The 12,709-nt window shown below is 40.9% G+C and overlaps 1 protein-coding gene across 1 annotated transcript; it reads left to right on the top strand.

Annotated features, from left to right (window-relative positions):
* Positions 1 to 9,305: 9,305 nt before the first annotated feature.
* LOC147927358 (uncharacterized) lies at positions 9,306 to 10,430 on the top strand. The gene is made up of 2 exons (XM_087487422.1): positions 9,306 to 10,109; positions 10,281 to 10,430. The coding sequence occupies exons 1-2, from the start codon at positions 9,306 to 9,308 to the stop codon at positions 10,428 to 10,430; spliced, it is 954 nt and encodes a 317-aa protein (XP_087343548.1).
* The last annotated feature ends 2,279 nt before the right edge of the window (positions 10,431 to 12,709 follow it).

Here is a 12,709-nt window from a genome sequence, read left to right as displayed (position 1 = left end):
GCTCACTAGGGAGGAAGTCCCTAAGGTATCCCTGTATATATTGCTTTGGAATTTTGGCATTTTGATTTTTGCTTTAGTTATTTCATGGTCAGGGAGGCTAGGGAGTCTGAATAGAAGAGGAAGGGACAGCCATTTGAGACTCGCAGTCTAGCTCGACCACCCCACTCGGACACGTACTCGGCCGAGTCACGGTCGATTGGCATTGTCGAGCTGCCCCAGAGTCCTTCTCCAAGCCACCAGTCTGACCCCAACTACTCCTATGATAGCATGCAGATGGATGTGGACAACTTCTTCCACAATCCCTAAGGTACCACTATCACCTTACCATTGTTTATACCATTGCATTTCATATTGTGTTTTGTGTTGTGTTTAAATCTTGAATCCTCTCACAACTTTTTCACACAAGGGACTGTGTGATTTAAGTTTAGGGGAGGGTTTGAGATAGCATTTGATGTTGTGTTTTGTGTTCTTATTTCAAATTTTTATCATCATCATGTTAGCACTTGCATTAGCATCTAAGGCATAGAAAAACCATAAAAATTTGAAAAATTTTGAAAAAATCTTCATAAAAAAAAAAAAAAGAGTGTTCATGTAGTTTGCATTGCATATTAGGATCTTGTTTAGCATGTTTCATGTAGAATTGTATAATATTTGCATTAGGGATCTATGATGAGTATTTCCTTGTTAGCTTGCTTCATTCACTAGACTATGATCAATGCCCAAGTTGTTAGTACTTTGATGCTAGTTGAGTAGTAGGAAGCATAAGATTGAACCAAGCTTGAATTCTTGCATTGCATTTGATCTAAATTGAAGCATGTTGTGATTTGAAACCATTTCCTATTTTATAAGAACCTAATATTGACTTTTAATTATCAATATGTGCATTGCTTTAAACTCATGGATACCATATACATACTTGGATCATCTTTCTCCTTTTTACCACTCTTGTTGATCCAAGTAGCTGATTAAATCATTAAGATCAGTTCTCCTACCCCTAAACCAAACCTTCCTTCAAGCCTTGTTTGTTCTTGAGTGTGTGAGGCCTATTTTTGGGATTGAGCTTGGTAGAAAGTGTTAGGTTTGAACTGACAAGAGTAAGACCTTGTGTAGTTCTAGTTTGCATTTTTCAAACTAGATAGGACTAGGTGGTTCACTTGTTGGGTTTGGGACTTGGTTGTTTTGAAAAGAAAAGAAAGAAAAGAGAAAGAAAAAAAGGGTAGAGTCTTTAAGAGGAGATTGTGTTTAAGTAAAGTCTAGTGAAAGGATGGGAAGTAAAGTGTTGATTAAGATGGTTCTAGTTAAGAAAAAGAAAAGAAAGAAAAGAAAAGTCTAGCAAAATGCTTTTATGTCTTAAGAATAAGAAGAAAAGAGAACATAGCAATAAGAAAGAATCCCCCATTCCACTAGAAAGATCAAATAAAAAACATCTCCTAAGACTTGAAAACCAAAAGAGAAAAGGGTTAAAGAGAAAAGAAGAAGCAAAGGGTAGCACTAGGATCATAAAGGTTTAGATTGCTAGGATAAACACTTTGGGTACCTTTGGGTAGACAAGGTTTTATTCTTGTATGAGTTTAGGTGTTCTTACCTTTAGCATTCTTCTAAAGCTCAATCCATTTTCATGAGAGAACCTTGATATTGATAAGCCCCACTCTAAACAGAGACCATCATTGTCTCAAAACCCTTTATTACCAAGCCAAATGAGTTTAAGCATTGCATAGAGTTGATTCATGTTCTTGTTTAATGAATGTTAAAGGAAATGGTTGATTTGAATGCATGTGGATGTCTTAGGCTCAAATCAGTAAAGGTTGTGATATGCTTGTCTAAAGTCTTTAAATTCCAGCTCATTCAACTTGCATCATAGTATTAGTAACTTGGACATTGATTCTAGATGGTCTATTTGCAAGCTTTAGGAGCTGAGATCCCATTTTCAAACCTCATCTACCTTCTTATGTCTTGTTTATTTGCTTGAGGGCAAGCAAAGACTAAGTTTGGGGGTGTTGATGTTCATATATTTTACCATGTTTTCCCTTAGTTTATTCACATCTTTTGCATCTTTTTCTATCCATTTTCACCATTATTGTGTAGCTTTAGGACTAATCATGCATTAGAGTGTAGTTGCATTGCATTTGCATCTTTTCATGCATAAACAGGTGATTTTGGAGCTTAAGGAGCATGGAAGCAATGGAGAAGAGATGTGAAGCAATCATGAGGAGGAAACAAGGGAGTTAAGGCTGAAGAACCAAGATCCGGAGTCCAGCTCGACCAAGTACTCGACCGAGTGGGAGAAGGACTCGACCGAGTGGAGTTACACAGAAGAAGCCAGCTCGACCTGTCACTCGACCGAGCACTGGTCGAGTTGACCGATTCGTGGACCACTTTGACTTTTCCCATTTTTAGGGCTTCCACTCCCCTTCCTATATAAGGCCTTGTACCTGCAGCCACCAAACTATCTAGATTTTTTAGTCCAGCTTTTCAGATATTCTAAACCTAGTTTTTACCTTTTAAGGAATATTATTCCTTTTGCCTTTTTTATTTTCTTTTTGGATTTTGCACTTAGAAATGAAGAATTTCCTCATACTTGTTGGTTGAATAACTTTCTAAGTATTGAGAATCTGAGTTTGATTTCTTCTTTAAAGTTGTAGATCTTTATCTTATCTATCTAATCATGCAAGTTTCAATATTTTCTGGGTTTTTGACTTTGTTCTTCATGTCTTGTTGTGAGTAGTCTTCTTAGGATCTTGAGGATGGGTTAGGATAGATTGATCTTGTGGTATATCTGATTTGATCAAGCTTGATTGTTGTAGATCTCTTCTAGGCTAGATGTTCTTAATGCTGATCCTATATCTGAGAGGGTAGGATCTGATCTCAAGCTTTTTAGCATCACACCAATGTTTAAGAAGCATAGATAAGGCTAAATCTAGAGCTTACCATTTGGCTTGCTAAGAGATTAGAGGTCTTGTTTGGTTTGAGATGTATTGCTTAATGCCTGCTTGTGTAGATTCTTTTCATTGTGAGAGCAAGTCTAGGATTGCATGGGTTTGATTGTCTCTTGACCATGAGAGTGGGAGAGACTTGTCTTAGATTAATATGTCTAGAGGTTAGCTCATAGCATTGCTTGAGATTTGTTGATCAAGTTAGATTACCACAATGATTAGTTTATCCCATGAATCCATCCTCAGGAACCTACTTTGTTTATTGATTTTAAAGTCTCAATCTTGTTATTTGCTTGCTGTTTGATCTGTGTTTGCTTTCCTCTGTTTTTATTGCATTGCTCTGTTTTCCCGGATTTGTCTAGCTCGATCACTCACTCGACCTACACTCGGTCGAGTGCTGCTCGAGTTCATCCCCAGAACTCTTGTTTATGATTTGTGATTGTCTTGTTTCATTCCTGTTTAATTTCCATTGCATTTACTTAGCATCTAGTTCATTACTTGTCTTGCATTAGTTCATATCTAGAGTTTACAGTTTCTGTTTCTATTCTTAGTTCATAATCATTCTGTTTTATTTGCATCTAGTTCTTAGTTCTTGTAGTTTATTTTCTGCATTTTATCATTATCCCCATAGGATTGTTAGTGACAAACAATCATTACATTTGTCTTAACTTAGATTCATATGCATATCTTGATTGTTCACAAACACTCAGACTGGATTGATACCTCTTGTACTGCAATAGCATAAGGGGAATTGAAACACCCATTCCATTCATATATCATCATTCCATACATTCCACCATCATTCACCTTTCATCCCACAAAATAACATGTTTCAACTTTTATTTATTTTTTGATCTTGTACTTCCTTAAGAGAAAAACTCTAGATTCTTCAATATTGTTGGTTTCATAACTTTCTTAATATTGAGAATTCGAGTTTCATTTCTTCTTCAATATTGTAGATCTCTGTTTTATCTTTCTAATAATGCAAGTTTCAGTATTTTCTGGGTTTATGACTTTGATGTTCATCATGTGTTCTTGTGAGTAGTTGCTTAGGATCTTGAGGATGGGTTAGGCTGGGCTGTGTTTGAGGTTTGTTTGCTTTGGTCAAGCTTGATTGTGGTAGAATCTCTTCTAAGGTAGATGTTCTTAATGCTACTCCTGAACTGAGAAGTTAGGGTTTGATTTTAAGCATCTTAGCATCACACCAATGTTTAAGGAGCATAGATAAGGCTAGATCTAGAGCTTACCATTAGGCTTGCTAAGAGATTAGAGGTCTTGTTTGGTATGAGATGTATTGCTTAATGCCTGCTTGTGTAAACTCTTTACTATGTGAGAACAAGTCTAGAGATGCATAGGTTTGATTGTTTCTTGCCATGAGAGTGGATTAAACATGTCTTAGATTTATATGTCTAGAGATTAGCTCAAAGCTTTGCTTGAGATTTGTTGACCAAGTTAGATAACCTCATTCACTAGTCCAGCCCATGAATCCCTCCTCAAGACCTTCCTTGTTTATTGATTTTTAAGTCTTAATCCTGCTGTTTGATTGTTGTTTGATTCGTTCTTGTGTTGCTCTGTTTTTCTTGCATTGCTCTGTTTCACGGATTTATCCAGCTCGACCCTGCACTCGATCTACACTCGATCGAGTGCTTGCTCGAGTTCATCCCCAGAACTCTGGTTTATGATTAGTAGTTGTCCTGTCTAATCTCTAGTCTCATTCTATTTGCATTCCTGTTGCATTTGCTTATTTTCCTGTTCATTATTGTCTTGCATTAGTTCATTAGCATAGTTTCTATTTCTGTTCTAGCTTCATTGTAGTGATAATCATTCTGTTCCATTCACATTCAGCATCTAGTTCTAGTAGTTTTACTTTCTGCTCATTACATTTCATTAATAGGATTGTTAGTGACAAACATCCTTTGCATATTTGGCTTAACTTAGGCTCATATACACATCCTGATTGTTCACAACCCTCAGATTGGATTGACACCTCCTGTACTACAATTGCATAAGGGGAATTGAAACACCCTGCCATTCATTCATTTCATATCTCACCATTGCATACATCCATCAATCCATTCCACTAACAAAGTGTGTTTCAATTTGGCGCCGTTGCCCATTTGAGAGTGTTTTTGTGACAATTAGGATCAATAGAAGTCTAAGATTAAGTTCATTTATCCACTTGTTCGCTACTGGTATCGTTTCTTCTCCTGCTTGTCTGTGATTGAGTTTCAGGTACCAGCTCGACCATCAACTCGACCACCACTCGACCGAGTGAGTGATCGAGCACTTGATCGAGTCAGAAGCCGAATACAAATAGACATCAGTTCCCAGTCGACTCGAGCCTGTGCTCGACCGAGTGTCTGTTCGAGTCAGTCACCATGTTTCAAAGCAGTCAGTTCCATTATGCACCCATGCACCAGCAACAAGGTTTCCAGACTCAATGGTGTCACCCTCCAGGGTTTCAGACCTACCAAGCCCAAGAACCTGACTTAAGAGATATGATGCAACAGCTGTTGCTTGGGCAAGCTAATAAGCAGATTGAGGAAGCAAGGCAGTTTGGAGAGCTGAACCAGAAGTTGAATTCTTATTCTAATGACCTAAGTAACAAGCTTGAAAGTCTGACCTCTACATTCCAGTAAATGGAGAGCTCCATTGCTTCTACTTCAACTCCTAAGCCCCACCAATTTCCTGAACAAGCTAGTCAAAACCAAAGGGAGTTCACTGTTAACGCCATCCATCTCCATGAGGAAAATGTCACTGAGGACAGTGAGGTTCAAGGTGGGGAGGAATCGTCACCAATTGAAGCCCAGAGTGAAGGTTTTACTGAGCAGACTGAAGCAGAGGAACAACTTGACCAGGTGCTCGACCACACACACGACCGAGTACCTGATCGAGTGGCTGATCTAGTTGAAGACACAGAGGCTGTGAAGCCTGCTAGATACATTCCTCCTGCTTACAAACCACCTCTACCATTCCCAGGACGTTTCAAGGCACAAAAGCTGAAAGAACTAAGGGAAATTATTGAGAAAAGAGAAATGATGGTTTCTCAACAAGAGGAAGTGAAAGTCTTGAAGGAAGTAATGGCTATACAAGAGATTACCATTGCTTACAAGGAAGAGGAGAGAGGGCCTGACTTGAACAAATTTGTTCAAAATCCTTCCTACAAGGACATACTGCTTGAATTATCCAAGATGAAAGCTCAGGAACAAGACATGAAGGATCTAAAAGAGATTGGGGAAGCTGTTATACCAACAAAACTTGAAGACCCAGGATCATTTAATCTACCTTGCTTCATTAGTTACATGCACTTCAACAAATTTTTGTGTGATCTGGGAGCTTCAGTGAGCTTAATGCCATACTCAGTGGCTGAAAAGTTGGGGTATGAATACTTTAAGCCTTGCAATCTCTATATTGCCATGGCAGATGGATCCAAGAGGGATGTGCTTGGGATAATTGAAAACTTTCCAGTCAAGATAGGAAAGGCAAGAATCCCAATTGATTTTGTGATCATGAACATGGACCAAGAGCCAGAAGATCCTCTCATCTTGGGGAGACCATTCTTAGCCACAGTTGGAGCTGCAATAGATGTTAAGATGGGAACCATCAAACTTCACCTTGCTAAAGACTTCACTATGAAGTTTGACATCAAGAATACTACTCATCAGCCTACTATTGAAGGTCAGCACTTTATGATAGGGAAAAAGGCTAGCTGTGAAGTTTTTGAGGAAGGAGGGACTCCTGGGATTAAAAGTTCAGCCCAAAACAGGACTATCCAAAAGCTCAAGGGTTCAGTTCAAAGGTTGGCTTGTCTAGTGATGAATTTTCAAGAGAAATTCAACAAGAAGTCTTGGAAGAAGGCAAGACCAAGACTCAAGTTTAGGAAGAAACATGGTTCAAGTGCTAAGGAAGTAGTGATCAAGAAGGAACACAAGGGTTATCAAGTAGAACCAGGGGGGATTTCATCACCTCCTTGGTCTCCAATTCAAGCTTGAAAAGCTAGAAGAAGTCAAGCTTAGTGAGGTATTTTGACTTTTGTTTTGGTATCTCTGTATATATTGCTTAGGATTTTGGTATTTTGACTTTTGTTTTGGTATTTGCATGGTCAGGGAAGCAAGGGAGTCTAAACAGAAGAAGAGAGGGACACACGCAGTCCAGCTCGACCCCCCCACTCGAGCACGCACTCGACCAAGTCACGGTCGATCGCCATCGTCGAGCTGCCCCAATCCCTATCTCCAAGTCACCAACAAGACCCCAACTACTCCTTTGACAGCATGCAAATGGATGTGGACAACTTCTTCCACAACCCTTGAGGTACCACTATCACCTTCACTTGTAAATATCATTGCATTTGAAATTGTGTTTTGTTTTTAGTCTTGAATCCTCTTACAAATTTCTTTCACACAAGGGACTGTGTGATTTAAGTTTGGGGGAGGGTTTAAAATAGCATTTGACATTGTGTTTTGTGTTCTTATTTCAAATTTTTAGCATCTTCATATTAGTATTTGCATAAGCATCTAAGGCATAGAAAAACCCTAAAAATTTGAAATTTTTTTGCAAAATCTTTATAAAAAAAAGAATGTTCATGTAGTTTGCGTTGCATATTGCATTCTCGCAGCTGTCGATCTCCACCGTCCGTAACGCAGTGGGGCTTACGATAATTGGTAACCATATGGACATCAAGATGAGCGCAGAATTCTTCGAGCTGCTCACTCGATTTACGCGTGACAGTTCGGGCTATGCTGTGCTTGCTGTCCGGCCGGTCTCACGATCATTCGTGGCCAGAGGAGTCATATCCATGATTGGCGGAGGCAGTTTTTCTTCGTAGAGATAAACGAAACCTCGATCGAAGATCCCAACACGACCTGTCCTCCTGCTTGGAACTTCACCCCTGGTAGCCGTTGCTGGGTTGGGTTCGTATCATTTTGGTTTTCTTAACTCTGCTTTCTGATCGGATGTTTTCTTATCGCAGGAAAGCCGCCACCTTCAGCTGCATGTGGCTTGGGAACTGTTGACAAAGCTGCTACTTTTCTCTCGTGTAAGACTTTGCGGTGGCCGGACGTTATTTGGCGCCCACCGTAGGGCTAAACGGAATCCTTTCATTTTGACGAAAAGAATTTGAAGACAAGGTGTTTTCGGAAAACTGGAAGCATGTCTCACACCGATCTCTCCAGCAACGAAGGCGTCGATTCTTCCACAGCCCGCGACGTGTCTCCAAGGCGCACTGTGTGGGGGAGCACTTGTGCGATGACGAACCAGCTCCAAGGCGTCCACAGGACCGAAGCAGTTACGGGCGAGGACGCAACACTCACTGACCGTGCAGCCGTAGGCGCTCCGCGCATCGCTCCAACCAATGGCGTAGCCGTAGGCGCTACGTCCCCTGTTTGTGAAACCACTGGTGTCAACCCAACGGACTGCAAAGCCGTAGGCGCTACACGCGTCGCTCCGACGAATGGCTTAACCAATGGTGTTATCCTTCCTGATCGTGTAGCTGCTGGCGACGCTCCAAACAACCACGAAGCTATGGGCACTACGCGCGACATTCACCCCCGTCGAACATCCAGACACGTGACCATCAAACAAGCCGCGCTCGACGAAGCTGTACAAAGAACCCTGGATCGGATGAGCGGTCAAGCGGTGCTGATAGAATCTCAAGGGCAAAGTGACCACGCAAGGCATCATAGGCGATAATCTGAGCCTCGACACGAACAAAATGAAGACACACTGGTGTCACGCACTCCGCGAGGTGACCACAGCGCTCCGCAAGCTGACCACAACGCTCCGAGAGCTCACCATAACGCCTTTAACATACCGCAAGTTGAGCACAACGCTAATGGAAGGCCCCGTCTCTCGTCGATTGTCGTTGGACCTAATGGCGAGCAACCAAGGGTACATTTCCAAACCAACCAGATGCTCGCGGATCAACATGCTGGGCCAAGTCATTCCATGAATGCTGAAAATCGCACACTACGGTAAGAACTTCAGCAGATTCAAGCTCAGCTAAAGACGATTACGACTCAGATGCACCTAGCAACAAGTGCAGCACCAGAGCTAGAAACCATGCTGGCGGAAGCAAGACGCTCACCATTCACTGCAAGGGTCTCAGGAGTTAGAGTCAGGCACAATCTCGACAACAACAAGAACAGACCAATTCCATACGATGGAAAAGGCGACCCCACCGTCTTCCTAAAGTCAATGACGATCCACATCAATCGATCGTATTTCTCACCTGAGGAAGCAGACGCGAGAAGCTGCTAGTTGTTCATCGAGAGTCTTTCTAGCGAAGCACTCAATTGGTTCTCAAGACTTGAGGCCAACTCGATCGATGGAGACGAAGCATTAACAAACGCATTCGTTCAGCATCACCCGTGCTTCATGCGCACACCTGCGTCAAATGCCGATCTGTGGAGAATATATCAGAAGCCTAACGAGTCATTACGGGCTTTCATGGAAAGGTTTAAAGGAGTCGTGTCCCAACTTTCTATAAGTGACGAGTCTGCCATCGGTGCGTTGATATTCAAGGATGTATTGATCCAAATGGAAATTGATCTACGCAACACGACACATGAAACGCAGCCTCTGACGGGATTCGATGGAGATACTATAATGACTGTCCGAACCATCACACTGCCAATCTACGTCGGTGGCACAATGCAGTGCTTCAATTTTGCAATTGTAGACAAACCCATCGTCTACAACGTCATTCTGGGAACACCGTGGCTTCACAAGATGCGCGCCCTTGCTTCAACTTACCACCAGTGCAAGTTTCCAAACGCATACGGTATCTACACCCTGCACGGAGATCCTCTGATGGCAAGGACTTGTTTCATCATAGAGAAAAAGATGCGGAATGCAAGGGCATTCGTAATTGCTGAATCATCTCCATCGCGAGACCCACACACACCTCCTCCAAAAGAATCTGTAATCCAAGTAAACATCGATTTGTTCGATCCCAAGCGCTGCGTCAGAATAGGCGCTGAGCTACCAATGGCTTTAAGGGACGAGCTCGTTCAGTTTTTTCGTAAAAATGCAACCACATTAGCTTGGACGATAGATCATATGACCGGAATCGATCTCAGTATTACTAGCCACGAGCTCAACGTAGATCCAACTTACAAGCCCGTCAAGCAAAAGCGTCGAAAGCTCGGTGCAGAACACACAACCGCGGTAAATGACGAGGTATGAAAATTATTTGATGCGGGTTCAATCACTGAAGTTCGCTATCCAGATTGGTTGAGCAACCCAGTCGTAGTTAAGAAGAAGAATGGTACGTGGAGAGTGTGCGTCAACTTCACAGACCTCAACAAAGCATGTCCGAAAGAAAGTTTTCCTCTTCCGCGCATTGATCAGCTCGTCGAGGCCACAACTGGAAACGTTCTGCTATCTTTCAAGGATGCGTACTCGGGCTACAATCAAATAATGATGCACAAAGATGACCGTGAGAAGACCGCATTCATTACCGAACAAGGCACTTTCTGTTACAGAGCCATGCCATTTTGATTGAAAAACGCTGGAGCAACATATCAGCGACTGGTGAATCGGATGTTCGCAAGTCAACTTGAAAGAACAATGAAAGTGTATATTGATGATACGGTTGTCAAATCAGCTCAGGCCACAGATCATGTCGCACACCTGAAGCAATGTTTCGAGATACTTAACAAGTACAACATGAAACTGAACCCGGCAAAATGCACATTTGGCGTTACTTCCGGCGAATTCTTGGGATACCTCGTTACGAAACACGGTATAGAAACAAATCCGAAGCAGATCTCGGCAATCATCAACCTCCCATCTCCAAGAAACACACGCGAAGTACAACGACTTACTGGGCGCATTCCCGCACTGAATCGCTTCATCTCTCGCTCAACGGACAAGTGCTTGCCATTTTATAAGCTCCTTCGCGGAAATAAACGTTTTGAGTGGGATGAGAAGTGCGAACTGCATTCAAGCAACTCGAAGACTACCTATCATCTCCGCCAGTCCTAGCTAAACCTGAGCAAGGAGAAACTTTGTATCTCTACATCGCCATCTCTTGTTCAGCTGTAAGTGGCGTACACGTCAGAGAAGATTGAGGAGAGCAACATCCCATCTTCTACGGGAGCAAGACTCTCGATAGGGTCGAACTCCGATATCCGACTCTTGAGAAGCTCGCATACGCAGTCGTAGTCTCGATTTTTCTCTTTCTCTTTTCTTCTCACACTTCTTTCTCTATCCTCTATTTCTCCTTTCTCTTCAATCTTTTTGATCACTTTTCTCTTCTCTCTCTTTTTCTTATCGCTTCTCTTTCCTCTTCACTTCCTCTTTATCTTCTTCCTTCTCTTCTTTCTCCTTCTTCTCTCTTTTCTGTCTTCTTTTCTTCTCGTTCTTCAACTTCTTTCTCACACACTTTCTTTCTCTCTTTTCTTCTTTTTCTCTTTCTCTCTCTTTCATTCTCTCATTCTCTTCTCTCACTCTCTTCTCTTCTCTTATTCCATTTCTCTCTTTCTCTTTTTCTATTTTCTCTCTTCATTTTCTCTTTCTCTTCTCTCTACTCTTTTTTCTCTTCTCATTTTCTTCTTTTTTTTCCTCTTCACTCAAATTCTCTTTCCTTCTATCTTCTTTTCTCATTCATTCTCTCTCACATTCCACTCTTTTCCTTTCTCTTATTATCACTCATTCTTTCTTCTTTTATTCTCCTCATCTATATGCTTTTCACTATCTTCTTATTCTCTTTCTTTCCATTTTCCTTACTCCTCTCTTCATCATCTCATCTTTCACATCATTCCTTACTTACTCACTTTTCTTCCTTTCACACTACACTTTATCACAATTTTTCTTCTACTTATCTTTTCTCTTTTCCACACTTTAACATTCTTTCTCTTCTTATCTCCATTTATCTTTCTCTTCTTTCACACTATTACATCTCTCTCTCTTTTTCTTTTCTCTTCTTCTCTTCTTTTTTCTTGTTCTCTTTTTTCTCTCTTCTCACTCTCAATCTATTCTTCTCTCTTTCATCTCTTTCTTCTTTTCTCTACTCTTTTCTCTTCTTCTCTATCTCTTCTCTTTTCTTTTTCTTATCCACTTCACTTAACTTACTCTTCCTCTATTTCTCACCTTTTTTCTTCCTTTACTTTTTTTCCAACGTTTTTCCAATTTTATTTTTCTTCTTTCACCTACCTTTCTTTTCTTCTTCTACTCTCTACTCTTATCCTTTTATCTTCTTCTTCCTTCATTTCCTTTTTTCTCACTTCCTCTTCTCTATTTTCTCCCCTTTTTTCTCTCTCCTTCTTTCTTACTACTCTTTTTACTCTTTACTTCTTTCATTTTTCATCTCATCTCCCTACTCTATCTACACGCCTCTTCTTCTTTCTCCCTTTTCTTTCATCTTTTTTCTTCTTGTGCTCTTTCTCTTCTCACTTTCTTTTCTTTGCTCTTCTCTTCTTCTTTGTTCTCTTTCTTCTCTTTTCTTTCTTGTCTTCTCTTCTCTCTATCTCGCTCTTTATTTCTCCTCCTCCTTTCACCTCGCTTTTCTACTTCACTCTCTCTATCACCTTTTTCTTTCTCCTCACTACTCATATCCTTTCCTTATTTTTCTTTTCAATCATCTTTTCTTTTCTTAACACTCTCTCTTTTTTGCTCTCTTTTCTTTACTTTTCTTTTTTTTCTTTTCTTCTTCATCTCCCCTTCTCCTATCTCCTTTTTTTTTTTTCTTATCTTCTATTTCTTCTCATTCTTTATCATCTTCTGCTCACCTTCTTCTCACACTCATCTTCTCATACTCAATTCTCCATCATCTCTTT

Source organism: Camelina sativa, chromosome 15 (assembly GCF_030686135.1).
Source record: "Camelina sativa cultivar CO46 ecotype springtype chromosome 15, ASM3068613v1".
Lineage (NCBI taxonomy): Eukaryota > Viridiplantae > Streptophyta > Magnoliopsida > Brassicales > Brassicaceae > Camelina > Camelina sativa.
This window is presented reverse-complemented; position numbering and strand designations above follow the sequence as displayed.

Coding starts and splice junctions, on each gene's coding strand:
- LOC147927358 (XM_087487422.1), top strand. CDS start 9,306: ATGCGCACACCTGCGTCAAATGCCGATCTGTGGAGAATATATCAGAAG. Junction 10,110..10,280: donor CAACCGCGGTAAATGACGAG/GTATGAAAATTA, acceptor CGCATTGATCAG/CTCGTCGAGGCCACAACTGG.